Below are 21,391 nucleotides of genomic sequence, written 5' to 3'. Positions count from 1 at the left end.
CATTCCAGAAGCTTACAGATGGCTACAAAAAGTGTGTAGCTTCTCTTGCTGAGATCTATTTAAGAAAATCTAGTTCATTTAGAAATTAATTATCATGATGTCTGGATGTCAAGTTTTCAAAGTCAGTAAAAGTGGAAAAAAGATTTTATAAATATCTAACGGTTCCATTTTGTTATAATAGAGCCAAAGGAGTTCCATGTTTCCAGGAAGGAGAGATGCAAGTTAAGTGTTAACACCTGCCACAGTGCTAGAAGTTGTAAAATTTCTTTAATATGTAAACACAGAGCTAACAGATGTGCAGTAAAGTTCTGGAAAACATGGTTATAACTTAGGAACAGAAATATCCAACATTTTAGAGCCTCCCGAGAGTTCCACTATTACCACACACACACACACACAACACACACACACCCATGTTTAATGGGGTGATGGAGACCTCTACTGCTGGGCGCACTGGTTCTCCATGGTGTTATTAGAAGTGACGTAGATCACCTCTGTTTTTGGTTTCTTTCTCCTCACTTCCTGGTTGTTGTGCTGATTGTTCTTTGTCTCTTCCTTCTGGTCAGTCACAGGCCAGCTGAGGGTCAACCATAAAAAACACAGAAATATTATTAGTTACTCAGCAGGACAATGTTTGCAGCATGGTGTGTTTGGTTTAATGTGTGTATTATGTGGAGGGTGGGAGGCGGGGCTCAGAATCATCACCACCCCTTACAGGTGCCATTTTTATTCATTTACATTTCTGTGAGCAAATACATCTATTTGTCTTAGTTGTGGGATCTGACCAAAATTTTAATTAATTGCAGGTGTGTTTTCTGCTGGGTAAAACACCAAAGTGATCCTTCAGATGTATTTTATGAACTGCAGTCTTTCTCTGGTTTATATAAACTATAATGTCGCAAGAATTTACCTAAGACAGGATGAAAAAAAAAAAAAAAAAACAGATCCAGACTGGAAATATGTAATGCCCCTTTTCCACCGACTCTACTTCAACAACCCGGCTCAGCACGGCACGGCTCTGTTTCGGAGTGACCGCGTTTCCACCGGCCCACTTGGCTCTGTTGCAGGGTACCGCCTCCTGGTGGCTGGGGGGTGTAGCGCCCCGCCTCCAAGAGCTACGTGCTGTGCTTCGTTACATGCGACCTAACGCGAGTTGTTGTTTTTCTGATACAAAAGAAGAAGAGAAAGCTGAGCTATTTTTTGAAAGCCTGATTGCGATTTTTCTGAGACTAAAAGAAAATGTGACAGTGGGAGGAAAGCTGCGATGTGGTGAGGAGGAGCTGATCTCCGCCTTGCAGCGGCAGGAAAGCAGGTGGCTCAGGTGGCTCAGACGGTTCAGGTAAGCTAACGATGATTTTTGTATTAAACTACGATAAAACTTGTAATAGTGCCGAATATACATGAGCTAATGTCAGTCAGGGTGTTGCAAATAACTTACAAATATCAGAATTAATTCATAATATATTTCAATGTGTTTTCATGTTGGTAAACTGCCGCCGCAGACCATCGTGGTTCTTCGTGCAGCCTTTGGGTTGTAGGATCTCATCAGTGTCCGTCTTCCTGACTGCTGGTCGGTGTTTACCTTCAGGATGTCCAGAGACCTTCACCTTTCTGGAGCAGGAATCACATGAGCTCAATATGCTGATGAAACATTTCTGATAAAAAAAAAGTGTCTGTTGTTTTTAACTTCTCAATATGTTTAATTATGATTCACCTGATGTCCAAGGTATACTGAGAACAAATAAAACCATATTCCTTCCAATCTGACTGGTTCTAGTTCCATGTTTTCACATTTTGGACACTAAGAATTTAAAGTTTAAACTCAGTCTTATTTATCACTAATTAAGGTTACAGGTTTTGGACACATTTTCTCCCTTTCTTACATTGAAGATTCTGCAGGAAGACAGATAAACAGTGAGTGGATAGAATGATGATGTATAAACTAGAAACTAACATGATTTGTATTTAGGGTTCTTGTTAATAGCAACCCTGATAATAATGTCAAAATGTTTGGTTTGCTGAATAACGTATTCAGTTTCGGATGGCTTCATTGGTAATCTACAATGTTAAGTTCAATGAAATATTTATATAAAATAATGTTATTTTCACTCTGGCTAAAGCTCCTCACATTTTGGGAGGATTGTATTAGGAGGACCTTAATGCCATATAAACTACAGTAAGTACAATAATGTGTGGAGTGAGCAGAAATAAAGAGACTTTGTTCACTGAGACACAACAACTTTTATTTTTTTGTATGTCTCAATTCTCCATGGAGCTCTGCCATATCTGCTGGTAGCTGCTTCCTCCTGAAGGAGATCAGTTGTTCTGATGGTTCTCCTCATCGTTCTCAATCATGTCAGCCATGTTGCTCTCCTTCTGCTCACTGGGAAAAGTAATGAGATGTTATAGCTTATAGCACATAAATGTAGATAAAAGAGTTACTAATGTGGAAGTTACATACACATAAGGAATTATTTAAAACAGATGTTACTTTATATATACATACAAACACTTTTTTTTTTACCATCCAACCATACAGAATTATAAATAACTGGAATAGTGTAAATTAAAGACAAAATGTAATTACTTGTAAGTTTTATACTTATGCATGCATACAGCCATGGATAAAATACCACTAGTTTTCTTCAGGTTTATTGCTCATTCTACAATTACTAATTCAAAATTTGATTAGAGAACTGATAACTAGCCATTTTACAATAATAGGATGTCATATAATATGTTCTATTATCTCGCAACGGGGGAAACTCAGATGCAACAGCAAAATGAGAAACAATCGAAGCACGTAGATTCACGCAAAGATAAGAAACAAATGAAGGTAAAATGCTGTACAATATTGAGTTATTTATAACTGTAATGTGCAACCGAGTGTCTTCAGAAAATGCGCATGTTGTGTTTGAGCAATAAAAATACAGCAGACTTTGTGTTTTAAATGTCTTCCATGACTGTATGTATGCAACCTTAAATGTAGTACAAACCAGACAGATATATCTACAAACTTCTCACCTGGCTGGAGAGCAGCAGCGGCGTCAGCTGCGTCTGCGTCGGTGTTCACCGTGGGGCTCCGTCGGCTCCGAAGCGGCTAACGAGGCTTTACATTCGCTCCACTACTGACAAAAACGACTCATTCCTCACGGCTCCATCGAGCTGCCGCTGAATATTGAAATCCGAAGCAAAGAAAAAAGCCGGCATCTTTTTTTAGTTAACGGCTTGTTTGTATCTTCCATCACTTCCGTGTTGCAGCGAGTTTCAAACGTTGCGCCTTCATTTTTCTTCTCTCTCCGCTGCTCCGTATTGTCCACGCCCTCAGCCAATCAGTGAACAGCAGCGAAGCTTGCGTCACCTACCAAACCAGGGCCGGCCCGGCTGGCCCTGCTCTGAAGCAGGACCCTAAAAAGCAGGGCCAGCCCCGTTGAAAAGGGCTGGTGGAAACACATTTAAAGCGGGCCGAGCCGAGCCGAGCTGGCCGAGTAGAGCCGGTGGAAAAGGGGCATAACTTGACCCAATTACATTATGTCATGCCTGATACTTAGGAAATCATCGTAATAGTGACCTATTTATATACCTTTAGGATTGATTGTTCAAACATGTCCAATAGAAACAGAGACAAGTAAAGAAAGCTACAATCACGGGGGACTTTTAGGGTTTATACATTCAAAGCTGCAAATGTTCCATGCTAGTTTTTAAAAAAGTTTTTATGAATGTAACTTGCTTTCTGTGGTTCTACTAACATTTGAGAATAAATCATAACATATGAAGGCAATAACAATATTTATTCCCCTGGTATGAATATGAAAAGCACATTTGTCATTTGATAAGTTCACTCTCTCCCATAATTTGAAGTTTTTAGAAACTGAACTGAAAACAAATGTTTTTCTGATTTCCTTGTCCATCCCAGTCCGCTTTAAATAAAGACGCACAGATCTGATATTGAAAAATATTCTAGATCAGGTACCTGCAACAATGTGCCAGATCTATAAGGGTAGATCTATCCAGTCTAATTCTATGCTTTGTACTCTGAGTGACATCATGGGTTATTATCTATTTTACATTACATATAGAATTCCTAGTTTCACTTTCTGAACCAACTGAAGGTTTGTTATAGTTTATTTTTACCTGTTTGACCTGTTAGTCAGCCCATCGTTATTGTTATTGTCAGTTTCAAATTCTTTATTATATATTTTCCATTGGTTGTTCTACTCCTAAATGCACTGACTAAACAAATGAAAGTGGTTTTAACATGTTTTGACTAAACTTGTGAAGTTATTGGTGTATTTTAGTGTGCTTTGCTAGCATAGAGTGTCTAAATAAATTTATAATTCAGTACATTTTGTTTGTGTTGAAAAAAAAAATAAAGGTTTAAAGTCAGTCCAGCACTGTTCTTCTGTACCGGATCGTATTGGCCGGTACATCTGTAGCTCCCAGCAGCAGTAGAAACCTGAGTTGTAGCTCTGAGCTGATGTTGTATGATGACAGTACTGACCTGGGACTGGGGATCACATCAGGCTGAGCAGAGCTGATCTTCACACACTGGGCAGGTTTCAGCTCAGGTTCAGGCTCAGGTGCTGGAACATAGAGGAAACAATGAGTAGCTGCAACACATGATGGCCTGAGCTCCACATGCTGGTTACACTCTCCTCTCTAGGTGTGTTTGGGGGATGGAAGGTGACACAGTTCACCTCTGACCCTGTAAGAGCGGAAATACTATCTAAGGAGTTGTTTGGCGGAAAAAGACCCTGGCGCCTCGGCGAAGACTTTGGCTTCGCACTAGGTCAACCTGACCGAATTCTTTCCTTCCATTTGTGTGCAAAACGCAAATGGAGCCAGAATTTACTGGAAAGGATGTCTGTTTGTGCAAGATAAAATCAACAATTTGAGATAAATTGTCCTATTCAGCAATTCTGAAATGGAGCAGATGTTGAGTTCGTGAGGTCCAAAATATTTTAAAGGTCGCCCAATACACACTCAGTATAAAGAGTGCCAGAAGCTTTCTGCAAAACAACAGTAGCACGCCATTGGTTGAAACTTTCCAACACACACTGATGAAGATGAGAAGGTATAAAATAGGTTGATGGTAAGACTTCGGGGAGATTTTTTGTGACAAGACGATGATGATGAAGATTTTGTATTGAACTGAAGAAACTGTAATGAGGAATCCGTGGAAGTGTAATAAATCTCCAGCTCGTCTATGGCCTAGCAGCAAGAACTACGTCTCTGTGCGTTATTTCCCTTACTTAGATATTTAAGAGTATAGCCACCTTTCTAATCCTCAATAACCCTCCCTTCACTTCACCACATACCTTGAGCAGCAACTGTTATCTCTCCAGGGCTGTTTTCATCTTCACGGCCCACTTTCATATTGTCCGTCTCCTCAGTCTCCACAGCAACAACCTGCTCTCCGTGAGTGCTCCCGTCAGGTTCAGGCTTCACTTCGACAGGTAGCTTTTCCTTTCTTTTCCTCTGGACAGGGTTCCTCTTCACCTCTGCAGAGATTCCAGGCAGCAGCAGTGTTACGGAGCAGCAGACAGCAGACAGACAGCTAACAGAGGCTGGAGGTTTGCTTCACTACCTTTGGGTTCATATTTCTGCTGAAGCTCCTCGACACGCAGCTGCAGCTTGATCTTGTCACTCTGAGCCTGCAGGAACAGAAACTCAGATCCTAAAGGTGTCGCAGCCTGAGGAGAAGATCTGTTCTCCTCAGATTATATACACTTAAGGGCTGGGCGAAATCGATGGAAAGTTTTATAAAAATATTTTATAGTACTATTGTGATAACTATTTATTACTCCTTTTTTAGTTAATATGTGACTGAATGGTACAGCAGTCAAAGTTCCACAAACAAAAGTACTGCTCTTAAAAAAAAAATTGTAATCCATTTATTTAGGACATTAGTCATATGAAGAAGTTTGATTTGTATCACTAAGCAGCTCAAAGTAACTACATCTAATTATATTTTCAAATGTATTGATACTCTCAATTTAAAGGACAGCGGGAAAATTAACAATCCCAACAATACGGACAGTACTAGGCGATTTTAGACATTAACTGAAATTTATAGTGACAACAATAAATCAAAATTCTTCTCATGATAAGAAATTTATCACTGTAAATGATAAACGATACAATAAATCCCCACCACTGACTGAACCAGCCACCCTCTACCTGTTTGAGCAGCCGCTCAGACATAAACAGCTTCCTCTCCAGCTCCAGCGCTCTCTGGCTCTCTGACAGAGACTTCATCCTCTGCAAGGACAGCTCATCTCCCAGTCGCTCGGCTTCCTTACTGAGCACACACACACACGCGTGCCCACGCACACACATTAGAACAGTGGTTCTTAACCTTTTTTGAGGTACCGAACCCACCAGTTTCATATGCGCATTCAATGAACCCTTCTGTAGTGATAAATTATTTTTTTTCTCCTCCCAAATTCAAGACATTGGGGTGACCCAACTAGAGTCTAGTTGGGTCACCCCAACTAGACTCTAGTCTAGTTGAGTCTAGACTAGAGTCTCTAGTGCCCCAACTAGAGTCTAGTTGGGTCACCCCAAGATCACCAAGTCTTCTTAAAAGGTAGTCTCTGAGAACAGTTTTTCAAAATATAGTCAGTGTTTTCAGCAAAGTTGAGCTGACTGTCCAGGAACGACCCAAGGTATTTGAAATTTGCCACAGTCTCAACGGGCTGGCCATCGAGAGAAACTGGAACCACTTTAAGGTCTTGTTTAGATCATTTAATTAGCTCTACATTCTTAAGAGAATGAAAAATGAATAATAAATAATAAAGACTTTGCGGTATTCTGATTTACTAATGTAATTATATTAGTTGTGTTACCACCCCTACGCCACTAGCGGCAGTACCAACCCCGAAAAGATGCGACTAAGGAGCAGATTTAGAAGTACACCGAAAGCTACAGAATTTGGTAAAAACTGTGAGCTTTGCTTAAGTAATTAAAGACACAAGTTCAAATCCATGCTGAGAGTGGAACTCCTTCAATCAGTGCTCCTCCGCAGCACTGATTGGCTAAGAAATGTAACGTGATCCTCTGCAGCAAAGCGGGGCGTCATCACGACTTTATATAAGTGTGTCTTTACCTCCGCGGCAGAGGCTCCGCTGAACCCCTGAGACGGACTCATCGAACCCAGGTTAAGAACCACTGCATTAGAACAAAGCTCTTTCAGTGGGTTAAATAGAGACAGTGTGTCTCTTCTTTTGAAACTGCCAAATATCCATAAATTTCCACATTTCTATATTTGCAGCATAATTATTAGGGATGCACAGATATGAACATTTGGGTCAAAATCATTAGCTGATATCAATACTGCTGTTGTGGCTGATAAAACACACACACACACACACACACACACACACACACACACACCCACACACACACACACACACACACACACACATATACTGCTCAAAAAAATAAAGGGAACATTTCACTTATATATATATATATATATATATATATATATATATATATATATATATATATATATATATATATATATATATATATATATATTTCTACTGCTTCACTATCACTGAACTGAACAGGCAACAAGATGAAAATAAACAGAAGTTGTGAACATTGGCCCAACTTTACTTCATACCAATATGTTAAAGAATAACTCAAATTGTTTAACAGTGACACGTTTACAGACTGAGTTTAATTTCAGTCTGTAAACATCAAACACTGTAATGATGATGATGACGATGATGAAGGCTGAACTCACACAGAGTTGTTGAGCTTGAGTTGGAGTAGGTCAGTGTAGTACGTTTCATCCTGACCACCAACTGCTTCTGCTTGGACGGTATTGGTTGGTTGAGACTTCAGCAATGTCTATACACACACACACACACACACACACACACACACACACACACACACACACACACACACACACATATATATACGTTTTTAGTAAATAAAGCAAAAGTAATCATTATCAATACGAATTCCTTTGTACAAGTTTTCATATCGCCTCCTTATGTCTTGCAGGAGTTTTACTCCATCGCAGATAAGGGAAGGAGCTTTACTGATCATTTGAAGTTGCTCTTAAACATCAGTGTCGTAGTGTTAGCACAGCTAGCATGAGGCATCCTTCAGCATTTCAATTATTTCCTGTCCCTGAGCCAGAAGAAGTGCGACAGTTTGGGCAGATGTGAATTAATCAGTTTATACCAAATTATTCTTTTAATTAAGTTTTTGGAATTTATTATATTGAAACTTTGAGAATCATAGTTAAATGTAAAGGCAACATTTAACTTGTAGTGGTTGTTGTCACTACATATACCGGACATCTGCAGCTGAACTTGCAATCAAAACCTTTTTTCACATAGTTTTAACTTGAGGCACTGAACACTGATCCATCCCACACTTTTCAGACTTATTTGTAAAAAGAAAAATATATATCATTACAGTTTTGTCCGCTCTACTTTGTGTGTCGGCTTACAAATTAAAATCTCTCCTGCTGATGTTTCTAGTTGGAATTTGAGCAGGTTGAAGCTCTGTGCTCACCTCCCTCTTCTCCAGCCTCTGCAGTTTGGTCATCAGAGTCTGGATCTCGGTGTTCTTCTCCGACAGCATGGACTGCAGCCTCTCCAGCTGAGCAGGGTCAGCCCTGGAGCCTTGCAGCTGCATCAGAGTGGCAATCTGGACCTGCACACCACCTTCACGGTCATTCGATGAAAAGCACCAATCCTATATTTGCAGCTTGGTGCTGAAGAACCAAGCTGTCCTCTGTCACACACTCTACCTTCATGCGCTGCATCTGCTGCTTACTGAAGGCGTGCATTTTCTGCAGTGACTGATGCTGCACCTTCATGCTGATGAGCTGTCTCTCCATTGCAGCTCTCTTGTCCTCCAGCTGGAAAACAACAGATATAATTCCGTTGTTTATTTTCCGTTTTGTAGCACAATTAAGTAATTATGTTACCTTCAGTTGCTATAAGATACTGCACATATCAAATTTGATTTCCTAATTTAAAGACCATTAAATTGGGCCTTTGTCTCTTTAAAACCTTCTGCTCTCTCTGAAGCTCTGCCTTCAGGAAGTCATCACAAAATGGCTCCTCCATTAAACCCTTAACAATGCTTTTACCAGCGTTGCCATGGAGATTAAAGGACTTCTCAAACATGTATGAAAGAATCAAGGGAACACTACAGGTATGTGCTTGATGGGGGAATAGCATTACAACATATCATTGATTTTACATGATACTGAACCTTTAAAGTTCGCTCAAAATTCCTGTTATACTTGGATAGGAACACAGTGAGTGTGTGCCATCTCTGTGTTTACCTCAGCAAACAGAGAATTGCCCCGGCTGTTTGGATCCTGGGCCTGCTGAAGAACCTGATCCAACTGGATCTGCAGATCCCGGTTTAGTTCTCGAGATTTCTGTTTAAAAACAAAGCAGAAATCTGACTGAGGGACAGAAACAGATTCACACTGCTTTACGTCTCATCACATCAAGCTGACAGATCAAGAACAGAAACATGTTTTGTCGAATTTTTACTAGAGATGCTTCAATCTGTAATATTAATATCTGTATCAGTTCTGATATTGAAAAAAAATATATATTTGGTAATCAGTGACAATGTGTTTGACCCAGAATGGCAGATCTATTCAGTCCAATTCTATGCTTCATGCTCTGAGTGATGTCATGCTTCATTATTATTTATTTTACATTTATTTAGAATTCCTATTTTTACATTCTGAACCATCTGGCATAAAGTTTGTTGTAGTCTATTTTTACATGTTTGGCCAAAGTAGTGAGCCTATTGATTTTGTCTGTTTCAGATTCTTTATCATTTATTTTACACTGAGTGCTATATTCCTAATTGCACTGACTGAACAAATGAAAGTTGATTTTACATGTTTGACCAAGCTTTGAATTTATAAATGTATTTAAATGTGCTGTACTGGTGCAGAGTTAACAAATTAATTTGTAATTCAGTACATTTATGCATGTGTTTAAAAAAAGAAACTTTTTAAGTTAATTCAGCTATATTTCTGTATTGGATTGGTATCGACTGATACTACTCCTCAGATATCTGTATCGGTTCTGGAAGTGAAAGTAGTGGATCGGTGCATCCCCACCTTTTATAGCAGATTCTGTTTTCTCTTTAAGGTCTAAAACTCAAGAGTCAGTTGGACCTAAGGAAGAAAGCAGATGAGAAAGGCAGCCAGGTTACCTCCAGGGTGTTGAACCAGGACACAGCTTCCCTCTCCCTCTCTTCCTTCTCCTCAGTGAGGCGCTCCAGCTGTCTCTGCAGACGGCTGTTGCTCAGCTCCAACTGCTGCTCTCTGTAGCGACTCTCCTGCAGGGTCTGCTCCAGCTCCACCTGGACCAGCAGGAATCTGTCTCAGGCTTGGTACCGAGCATTAGAACCCCGCGCTCCGCCGTCCAGATGAGCCTCACCGAGCCTCACCTTAGCGCTCTCCAGCTCCATGGTCTTCAGCTGCACCTCCATCATCTCTGTCGTCATGGAGCTCTGTGTGTTTTCGTTCAGTGCGCGCAGCTCCTCCATCTTGCTGCTCAGCATCTCGGCCTGCACCTTCAGCTTGTGCTTCAGCTGATTTTCACTCAGCTGGAACTCCTCCACAGCAGACTGCAGCCTCAGGATCTGCACACAGTGGTTAGGACTCAGATCTCCCATGTCTTCCCTGGGCCTGTAGAGCAGGAGTGTGTGATGGTTTGCTTCTGCCTCACAGCTCTACCTTGTTCTGGTGCTCAGTCAGAGCCATGCTGTGGCTCCTCTCCAGATGTTCCTGAAGCTGCTGTTTCTGCAGGTTCTTCATGCTCTCGTATTCCGACTGCAGAGACTCCAGCATCCGGGTCTTCAGCCCCACCTCCTTCTGCAGGGAGTACTTGTCCTGCTCCAGAGCCTAGAGCACACACAGCTGCTCACAACAGAGCTGAGAGGTGGAAACTGCATCCTACATTTTGCCTATTACTGCAACTTCCTCACAAAAAGTGAAATCAGGGCAACACCTAACGATTATTTTAGGAATCCATTACTGAGATGACTCATCACATAAAAGATTTGCTACATTCTGCAGATGTTTCATTTAATCACGCAAGCCTGTTTTATACAATACTGGAAATACATTAAAACAATTCAGTTCCGTTTTAAATAAGAAAATGAGCATTTTATTGTAAAAAATGCATTAACACTATATTTCTTCACTGTATGCTTGATTATTTGTAGTTTTTTTTTTTGATTGACTAATAATTGGACAGCAAAACATGTTTAATAGGAGATGTTTATTTGTTTTTACATAATTTAAAGCAGGTGAAGCTTAATTATTAATAGATCAATAGATCGATTAATAGATTGCAAAATAATTCGTTGATGATCATTTTAATAATAGATTAATCACAATTAATCTGATTAATCACTTCAGCTCTGGTTAAAATATCTTAAATCTACATTTTCAGATGCAGACATCTCAGACTTCAGACTGTGTATTTGAATGGACCCAGCTCCACACCTCCAGAGCGTTGGTCATCTCCACCCTCTGCTCCTCCAGCCGCTCCTGGAGCTCATCCTGCTGCTTCAGCAGGTCCAGGCCTGCCTGGGCGGCCCGACGAGCCTGTTCCTCGCTCTCCTTCAGCTGGCTACGCAGCAGCTCATTCTCCTCCTCTGGAGGCATCTGAGAGGTAAAACACTGGATTAGTTCAGCAGTGGTGTTATTATTATCCTGTCTTTGGCAGTCACATTTCACTTTGTCTCATCAATTCACAGAATGTTTTCCAACAGGTCTGAGGATATAGAGGCTTCTTGACAAATATCTCCTGACTTTGGTGTTCCAGCAGTTGTTTTGGCTTTGAAAGCATCAGAGAATCTGTTTCAAAAGTACAAACACTTATCCTTCCATCAATGTCTTAGATACATATTTTAAAGTAAGGTAGAGAAATAGTGTATAGCGCATAAACAAAACATTTAATTTATTCCTTTGAAACAAATCAAACTAAACGTAGCTCTATTTATGAATGGTTACAATAGGTGCATTTTTGGGGGTCATATTGTTTGATCCCTTCTTAGATATATTAAGCTATTACAATTATTTTTGCTTTGCTGAATATGAGAATATAGACTTCTTTTTATTGGTCTGCGTTACCAAGGAGATGTGACCTTTTATTTGACCTTCTGTTGTTGTAGATTCAATGCAGTAGAACTGATTAAAATGTGTTGTATGATATCAACTTACGGAACTTTACTTCAAAACAGCCAGTAACAGACTTTTTTCTGTGGCAGCCATGGGCGGACTCACAGACAGTAACAAACATGGTTTATAATGTTTACCATGGAAATATTACTGAATCCTCAAGAAGGTTTATGAACCCATTCAGAAATAATTAAGCGTATAAAAATGTCAGCCGCCAAACGAAAGCAACCCTTTCGCGTAAGACAGTAAATACATTTTCGCCAGTGTTGTCGGTTAGCGTTTAACTTTTTTTTTTTAACTGGTAGCCGTTTCATTATGACAAATACACTGAGCATTATTATTTACTGAGTACAAAAAATATGCTATTATATTTTTTTAAAAAGCACTGTACCTTCTCTACAACAGTATCGTCCGTCTCAACCCGCCGTAGTTTGAATCGAGTTCCCGTGAGTTATCGCGACAGTTTGCTTCAAACCAAACCAAAGGCGATTAACTTGAGCCACAGCGTCCTCTAACGGTCAATTTTCAGTTCCATCACTGTTTATGAAAATAGTTAAAAACAAACCCCATTCCTATGTTGTTACGTTTAGTCCAAAATATCATGTATAATTAATAAAAGTACTCGAAGGCTTTCCCCCCCTTGGACAAGCATTCAACTTAAGTTTTAATGTATTTTTTTCTACTTTTTTCTTTTGTTGTGTTGTGTCTGTCTACTTTCCATTATTATGATTATTTTTTCTACTATTACTATTTTAATAATTTCGCTATGGTGTTTTATTCCTTTTCTTCAGTAAGAAAAGAACCTTGTGATTGAAGAACCTTGTGATTTCTATCTATAAAAAGTGCTCTGTCAATTACCTTTCTTGAGTAAATGTTACACTTTAAATTCCTTATTTATTTTATTCAAACGTCTTACTCATTAACGCTTAATATTCTGTCCTACACACACTGGCCACTTTATTGCCTTCACATCCATAATGTATATTGAGATATTTTGCAGCATTAAGTATTTGAACATTCAGACAGTCACATTTTTTAGATAACTTTGTTGCAATACCCAAAGAATGGACAAAAATTGTACCAGCACCATGTGAAGATCAAAAATCAAGAAACCCCACATTTACCTAAATCATAGAGAGAACTTCTAAGCATATCTTGAATCATGACATTTCAAAATACACTTTGAAAATACAAGGGAGAAAATGAACGTGGCAAAAATGTCCCAATAGCGTTATGAAGAAATCCAATGCAGATGTCATTATTGGACCAACAAGATCAACACATAAATAGGTCTGTAAATGAAGTTTTATAACTCTGTGAAATGACACAGGGGAGACATATTGAACATATGAAGTACAGAAGCTGCAAAAAGTGAGATCAGACATTTAAATACTGGAAATATAGCCTGGTCAGATGAGACAAGGGTTTAACTCTCTGTAACACACAACAGGCTTCTAACTGGTCTAGAATAACCCACAGTGGCAGTATGTTGGAGAAACTTTATTACTTTAGTTCAGATTTTTTTTTTCTTATGCTAGACCTGTGCTCATAATTGTGGGTTGAGATATTGAATGTTTGGACAATTATTTCACATGTTTTTGGATGCTGGAAGGATTTCTGCTTTTACTTTTTACTTTGGGACAGTTATGATGCATAACCGTGGCAATAAGGTTTTATTTTAACAACTGGGAGCAGGCGATGGCATCCCCAAAAATCAAATACCAGAACCGTTCATACTGGACAAGGATCATATCCCCAACATCACTCTGCTCGGCTTTCTAACAGCACGGCCTGACAGATTTAAAGTGGCAAAAGCAAATGAGTTGGACTAGCAGTCATCCAGGTCATGTTGCTGGGGAATGTTGTCTCTGCTACATGGAAATTGAGCTGTTAGCATGTCTTAGTCAGAGGTCTCTTCAGATTAATGGCAATACTGACTGTTACAGGAGATTCTTCCTTCCCACAGCTTCACCATCCATTCAAATACACTTGAGCAACATGAGTTCCAACACTTAATCTCCGTTTGGGATAAATTACACATTTTTGAATTGAACTGAATGTTTGGTAGGAAAATTCCAGATTGGAGGTGGAACATCATTCTTTTTGCCATATGACAGACTTTGTATATTTAAAGGAAGGATGGAAAGGCCCAGAGATATTCCTGATAATTATCTGGAAGTAAAACCGGAAATCTAAAGAAAGAGCTGATTACAGAAGAAACCCTACCTTCAGAACAAGAAGCTCGTTTTTCTGAAAAAGTGGTTCAAAAACACCTGAGCCAACCACGGTCAATCAGAAATATATTTACTGATAAAAACATGGATGTGTTAAATATTTATTTCCCCCGCCGTAGCCTTAACTGTGTCACATTTGCACAGCTGAGAATTCTGCAAACATGCAACAATAAGACACGGCAAGTTTTCCATTGCTTCAGTATAATCACTTCTTCAACACATTCAAGTCATGGATTAATCTCCCAAAATCAACACACAGCTCACATCACATCAGATTCCTCCAGGATTCCCCTGGGTAAGACGACATCAGTTCATGTTTTTGCTGCTTACACAATTCATGTCATCACTTTCACTCGCTGGAAATAACCGCCTCCTAATGTTTGGTCGACATTTTTTTTACAGAATGACAAGTAACAAATAGTGTTCATCATGACGTCTCTGTGGAATGATGCATCTAAAAGAACAAACACAATGTTGCTTGGTGGTATTTACAGTAAACAGTTTCATTCTCTCCTCAGGCTGCGGCGATGGAGGCGTCGTCTGGCTGTCGACCCTGAGGCTGGACACAAAGAAGCAAAACAGCGTTTCAAGTCAGACCCAAAATGCTGACGTTCAGGGGAGAATGGGCTCAGGGGTGGCCGGGACCGCCAGTTACCTTGACGAAGATACGCTGAGGCAGGAAGCGTCTCAGTGCAGGGCTGTTGGACGTCGGACAGCGTGGCAGGCTGATGTTGAGCTGTGGTAGTGTCTGGTAACCAGCCATCAGTGGGTAGTAATTATACAGCATCTGCTGCTCTGTGCCGGGGAGGACCCGCAGACGCACCTGTGTATTGACGCACACAGCCAGAGATCGATTTGAGAGGCAGATGGTTCTGATTTTATAGCAAATTGACTCTGATGTGAAAAATATGGTTTTCAAAACCTCAGTGGTGGGCACTCTTCTGTTAATAGCAGAGCTAATCTTTTGGTCTTTCAGCACGTTTGTCAAATTTGAACACCTTTAGCACATTTTGCTTCCCTTAAATAAATTTTTTCCAGGTAAATTATAGAGCACTAACTAGGTGTGCACCGATTTATCGGTGCCAATTTTCTTAATTTTGGGAGATTGGTGATCAGCCGATTTTTACACGAAGCTGACCTTATCTACTGATCTAATCTACGGTGCTCATGGGAGGAGCACTGTCCACTGCTCTCCCGTGAGAAAGGTTTGACTGATAGACCGAACCACCAGGTCATGTCTGCACATTTACAGTTAACAATAGATACCCGACTGTTGCCAATTCAGCAACTTTCTTGCTATATTGAGCAATGTCTCAGACCAAAAAAAATTGGTATCAGCCAAAATCGAAATTGGCATGTCATGCTTTATAAAGATCGGTAATCGGTGATCAGCCAGAAAACTGCAATTGGTGCAGCCCTAGTGCTAATTTACTTGGCTGTTTTGTAAGCTTTCAGTTGAATGTAGTTCAACATTGTATTGAAGCTTTGGTTATTGTCTGATGAGAGATCCTTAGGTAGTTCGACGTTATATTCATGCTCTTATTTTGAAGTGGGTGGAGGTATGATGTCGTACCTGTTTGAGTCCAGAGAACATGAAGGCATCCGACGGGTCAACAGCTATCTCCACCTCCATCACCTGAGCCGTCCTGTTCTCTATATGGTAACGAACTGGAAGGGACTCTCTGACCCGCCCAAACGAAGGCAGATCTGACACACACACACACACACACACACACACACACAACCGCAGGCACAGACACACACAACATGGCTGGCTGAGAGCGCGGTGTTGAAAACAGATAGTTTGGTAGGACCTAGAGAGAAGTGAGGCGTGTACTGACCAGCATAGATGTAAAGAGGGACAGACTCCAGGATGACATGAGGTAGAGTGACTGTAGTCTGGATGAGAGGGCTGTCTGCACTGGAGTACTTCCTGTTCGACACAGCTAGACCTGTTAGTCACGCCTTCATACACACCAGTGTTCTTCTGGATGTGTGTGTTCAACATACCTCCTCCATGAGATGACGTACTGTCCTGTCGCCACCGTGTTGCTGCTGCTGGTGTCTGGAGGACATCGAAGACAAAAGCACTCACTGGCGCTTTCTCCTGTCTGCAGAACCACTGAACACACAAACACAGCATCGTCAGCCCTGTAGCCGTAGTACCCATAGCCCTGTAGCCCAGCACCCTGGCCTGCCCTGGTACCTTGCTTCAGCTGGGACTGGAGCGGTGGCGTGCTGCTGGTCACCGTAACCAGCTGCAGGGAAGACGAGCTCAGCAGGAGAGGCCAGGGTGAAGACGAGCGGATGTCCGTCATCAAAAGGAAGGGGATGTCTACTGCTACCTGCTCTAACGGCTCAAACTGGACGCACGCACGCACACACACAAAGAAACTGGGATCATGACGGAGTTCTCTGCTTGCTACGAACCTCAACATAAAGTCCTTATAACTGCAATCTGTGCTAACAATATGGCAACATTTATAAAACGTTTAAAAACATCTTCGTGTGAGCTCTAGACCTTTGTAGATACAAACTTGACCGACACTTCAAATGGGACTACGGTCTCCACAGTCACCGTCTCATCCTGGAAGACACAGAAAATAAACAGAAAACAGCTGATTATTTCTCTACACAGAACAGAAAACACCAGTTATGCATGCACATCTAAATAATTAAGAAGATAACTGAAAAGTTATTATCTCAGGAGTACCCTAACCTTATCCCTACCCTACCTAAGATTAAAAAAGATTCATTATACACACAATAAATATATCTCAGTTTTAGTTATTGAGTCTTATAGGAAATGAAAGCTCCAAATATATCAATAAAAAAAATTATACAGGAATGCTATGTTAATTTTTTTTATTAGACAACATCTTTGTTTACNTCAACCCAGGCTGCCTCTGAACAAGGGGTTTAAATTATTCCAAGCAGAAAAACTAGACTGTGATCAAATATGGCCAAAAGAGGTATTGCTTTGGAAATGTATAAATTCTAAACACTTGCAACAAACAAATCCAACATTTGTTTTCTCTGGTAGTGTGGCTGACAAGGTGAATTGTCTCTGTTGTATTATTGAACAGAACCATGCAACAGCTTCTTCATCTGCTTGTTTGAGTTTTTTTTTTAAGTCACTGACTTAACTAACCCCAACACAGAGCAGATGGCACTCTCCACAACAAATGTAAATGAGATCTGCAGCATCTTGCTGCCAATACCAAAGGACTTAAGTTCCCTACATACAGTTTTATGCATTTGTCTCTTTTAACTACATTGAATTGTGCGTTTTTATATATACCAGTATATTGTTTTTATGTGGTAGATCAGATCTACCATATCAAGGGTGGCTCTCGAGTTGGTGTGGTAAATCGGAGAGCGAGGGTTTATCTGATGCAGGTATGCAGTGTTTTTAATGCTTTAGATTGACTTAATTAAGGTGATTTAATAAGTATTCAGTAATTTCTGTATTTTTGTTTTTTACAGTTATATCACTGCTCCTGCTGTTTCTTTTGAATTTGATTTCTTTTTTGTTAGTCCGCCCAGTGTTGGATTGTTTCTCTTGTTTTAGTGTTTGTGAGGGCGGGCTAACAATTTTTTCCCATTTATTTTGTTTTGTTTTCAGGTCACTTCCTAAAAATGCACACCTTATTTGCATAAGAATAAAATTTACTAATTGATTTTATGCTGGTGGTTCATTGCATTTCGGCAGGGTGAGTCATATAAAAACAACCTTTAACAAGAAGAAACCTCCAGCAGATCTGGATTCAGGATGTAACCAGGTGGTTTATTAGTTGTAAAATGGTGTTTATGTATTAGTGGCTGTAAATTCCCACCCATGACGGGCCCATAAACCTTTCCCCATATTCACTTACACCTGTAGTCCTGTCTGGCTCATTAGTATATATGGCCACCAGGTGCACACGCCAAGTTACTGATTCTACGAGCATTGGCTGTTAGGCCAGTCACTGCATATGGTTGGAGGTGTGAGTCGGATCTTTACTAGGTGAGCGCTGGCGCCGTGCTCATCAGGCTGACTGTAACAAGCCCTGTATCATTGGTATTGCTAATTAGGTAAATGGGCTTTTAATTTGTCACTTATGGCTGGTTGTGTGCTATGTCGGTGTCATTTTTGGCATGTCTGTTGTGACTTCTAATTGTTTTTTAGGATGTATGAATTTGGATTGCCACTGAAGCTGTCTAAATTTACCTCTTAGTGCGGTTGTGACTGATTAAGGTACATGTTTTTATTTTTCGCTTTTATGGTTTTATTGTTAGCAGGCACTTTATTAATTGTCATTTTGTGTGCTACGGATTGCACCCGTTGCATATTATACTCTCATCTACGTGCCTTTTTCTTTTTCTGTCACTAGGAGATTTGGAGTTTGTGCAAGGTTGGTTGTTGCGCTTTAAAATATGAAGTTAAATTTGGTTCACAATTATTCAATCAAAAAAAAAATCATTCATCCATTCATTCATTCTCTTACACCCTGGTGCCTTATTGGGGTCAGGAGGGGTGCTGGTGCCTATCTCCAGCTAACAATACGGGTGAGAGGCGGGGTCACCCTGGACAGGTCACCAGTCTGTCACAGGGCAACAGAGACGGACAGGACAAACAACCATGCACATGTAACAGTTATGGGCTATGCAGCTATAACTGCAGCTACAAGAGCAGCATCAGAAGGTGGTTCTTTTAGGGAGCCTGAGGTGAGAATGAAGACAAGATTCAGCAGTTTTAGTTTTGGTGAACATATTAGTGATTTGGATAAAAAACAAACAATTACAAATGCACAATGAGAGACAAATTAACTCAAAATAAATCGATTCCAAGATCATAAAGTTTTAGTACTTTTTCCTAGCTTGCCATCCTTAGATTCAGAAGAGGATCTGATCCATTAGGAATAAAAAACCCAACCTAAAAGGCCAGAAGATCCATTGTTTTATCAAAACAATCATGGACAAACACTAAAAGGAAATGAATATTAAATGCAAATGCAATGATTAAATTAATAATTAAACTAAACATTTCAATCAGGTTAAATTAACCATAATTTAAGTAAACAAAAAGAATATCAATCATATTTCAAACTAATCAATTTAAAGTTGAAATCAAAGTTCACTTCCAAAATATCAATCAAGAAAAATAAATTAACTCAAATACTCAGAGTGAGGAAATGAAAAAAAAATTAATTAAATAAATAAATATACTGCGCAATATCAACTTAAATGTAGCTACATCCCGTTTTGATTAATTTCATTTGAAACTCAATATCAACACAAAAAGTGCCAGAACATGCACAAAATCAGCAATCAGGTTACCTTCTGGAAGAGAGTGGCGTACTAAACTGCAATCAGCTGTGCATCAGCTGTGAGGCTCAGGTAACCACACCAACAATTCTAATAAAACAATGCTCCAATGAGCAATCAAGCAGAAATTTCATGTTAAAGCAATATGCTTTAACATGAAAACTCACCAAAGGATCAAATCAGTGGATGTAAAGATTTGGGTGAATTGTCAGGAAGACGCCAAACAGCCGGTCACAATCACAGTGAAGCAGGTGATGTAGTTCAAACTGCGCTGGAGTCGGGGCTTTAAATCAGTTGGCAGAGTTTGGGGCAAAACGGGATGTGGGCCCACAAAAATAAAAGTCTTGACTAATTGCGGGTTACACATACACTCACATCTAGGGACAATTTGGAGAGGCCAATTAACCTGACAGTCATATTTGTGGACTGTGGGAGGAAGCTGGAGTACCTGGAGAAAACCCACCATGCACAGGGAGAACATGCAGAAAGACCCCGGGCCAGGAATTGAACCCAGAACCTTCTTGCTGCAAGGCAACAGTGCTACCAACTGTGTCACTGTGCAGTGCCCCCACAAAATTATGTCAGATAAAAAAAATTTATTTGTAAGTAAAACTTTTGGATTTGCAAAAAAAATAAAAATAATAATAATAATAAATTGTTTCAAACAATAAAAAAACCCTACTCAATAAAAACAAATATGAAACTGTGGTCATAGCTTTCTGAATTGTAATAATAATTAAAAATAAAAAAAAGACATCGGACATTGAGGACTCTGGATTTTATTTCAAGACCACAACTGTGGAAATTCAGACACATGAATTTCAGGCACCGAATGATGCCCGAAATTCAGATGGAGAGCCAGAAGGGGATTTCTCTAGTTCAAAACAAAGCAAAGTTGATCATGAGTAGCTAATACCCTAAATAGGCTGGAAAAGACAAGGTATCTCGAAAATATATGCATATATTTAGGATATGATCCATATTTTCTCGGTAAAAAGAGACTTCTCTTATAATCTTGAGGATTTAAGAATAAATTGCAGGTTACTTTTCAAATTTTAAGACTGTTGGCGTCTCTACGAGAGCACCGTTAAAGAGGCAAAAAGGGAATATTTGGCAAATATCATTCTCTCAAACTGCCATAACCCACGTGTTTTATTTAACACAATTGACTTTGTGCTTAATATTCCATAGAATGCCTGTTTGGAAGCTTCTCCTGATGTGTGTGATGATTTTATGCATTTCTTTATTGAAAAGGTTGGTAGTACCAGGGCTCTTACCACAGCTCCTGACTCTGACCCCTCTGTTTTGGTCCCTTATTCGGCTGCTTTCAATCAGTTTGAGCATGTGACTGTCTCACTTTTAGAGGACGTGGTTGGCCATATTAAGCCATCAGGTTCCCCCCGTGATCCTGACCCTCCACGATTTTTTAAAGATATGTTATCTAGCATAGGGCAGCCTGTTCTTGCAATTATAAATAGCAGTCTGTCCTCAGGTGTGGTCCCTGCTAGTTTTAAACATGCAGTAGTGCAACCACTGCTTAAAAAACCTGGCCTTGATCAAACTGTTCTGGCTAATTATCGGCCTATTTCGAAGCTGCCTTTTCTTGACTTGTCAACTGAAACAGTTTTTAGATGACAATGGCATTCTGGAGGTTTTC

At 39.9% G+C, this 21,391-nt stretch overlaps 2 protein-coding genes and 1 long non-coding RNA gene across 5 annotated transcripts in view; 1 reads left to right on the top strand and 2 right to left on the bottom strand.

Annotated features, from left to right (window-relative positions):
* Positions 1-222: 222 nt before the first annotated feature.
* spdl1 (spindle apparatus coiled-coil protein 1) lies at positions 223-12,822 on the bottom strand. Of its 2 annotated transcripts, none has more exons than XM_015020939.1 (14): positions 12,585-12,822; positions 11,516-11,677; positions 10,742-10,909; positions 10,453-10,647; positions 10,216-10,365; positions 9,320-9,418; positions 8,777-8,887; positions 8,539-8,679; positions 7,754-7,860; positions 6,181-6,301; positions 5,588-5,654; positions 5,324-5,501; positions 4,502-4,570; positions 223-577 (listed from the first exon to the last, which is right to left on the bottom strand). In XM_015020939.1, the coding sequence occupies exons 2-14, from the start codon at positions 11,675-11,677 to the stop codon at positions 439-441; spliced, it is 1,707 nt and encodes a 568-aa protein (XP_014876425.1). In that variant the 5' UTR covers positions 12,585-12,822; the 3' UTR covers positions 223-438. The 2 variants fall into 2 exon arrangements, with proteins under 2 accessions (XP_014876425.1, XP_014876423.1); XM_015020937.1 differs by having other exon boundaries at positions 4,502-4,583; positions 5,319-5,501; positions 12,585-12,821.
* LOC106938781 (uncharacterized) lies at positions 994-1,660 on the top strand. The gene is made up of 2 exons (XR_001422695.1): positions 994-1,339; positions 1,503-1,660. It is a non-coding gene; the product is annotated as an uncharacterized LOC106938781 (long non-coding RNA).
* A 1,785-nt stretch (positions 12,823-14,607) lies between the features above and the next one.
* The window catches only part of trappc11 (trafficking protein particle complex subunit 11), a 40,636-nt gene continuing 33,852 nt past the window's right edge, over positions 14,608-21,391 (bottom strand). For both annotated transcript variants that reach the window (XM_015020935.1, XM_015020936.1), the window contains exons 24-30: positions 16,949-17,014; positions 16,634-16,790; positions 16,438-16,549; positions 16,269-16,360; positions 16,001-16,134; positions 15,083-15,250; positions 14,608-14,986 (exon numbers count right to left, since the gene is read on the bottom strand). In XM_015020935.1, the coding sequence (XP_014876421.1) occupies positions 14,942-14,986; positions 15,083-15,250; positions 16,001-16,134; positions 16,269-16,360; positions 16,438-16,549; positions 16,634-16,790; positions 16,949-17,014 (774 nt within the window). In that variant the 3' untranslated portion in view covers positions 14,608-14,941. The remainder of the gene's footprint in view (positions 14,987-15,082; positions 15,251-16,000; positions 16,135-16,268; positions 16,361-16,437; positions 16,550-16,633; positions 16,791-16,948; positions 17,015-21,391) is intronic.

The sequence above is a fragment of the Poecilia latipinna genome, unplaced genomic scaffold (genome assembly GCF_001443285.1).
Source record: "Poecilia latipinna isolate Pla-1442-1.1 unplaced genomic scaffold, P_latipinna-1.0 Scaffold2689, whole genome shotgun sequence".
Classification (NCBI taxonomy): domain Eukaryota; kingdom Metazoa; phylum Chordata; class Actinopteri; order Cyprinodontiformes; family Poeciliidae; genus Poecilia; species Poecilia latipinna.
Note: the sequence above shows the minus strand (reverse complement) of the source record. Positions and strands in the feature narration are given on the sequence as shown.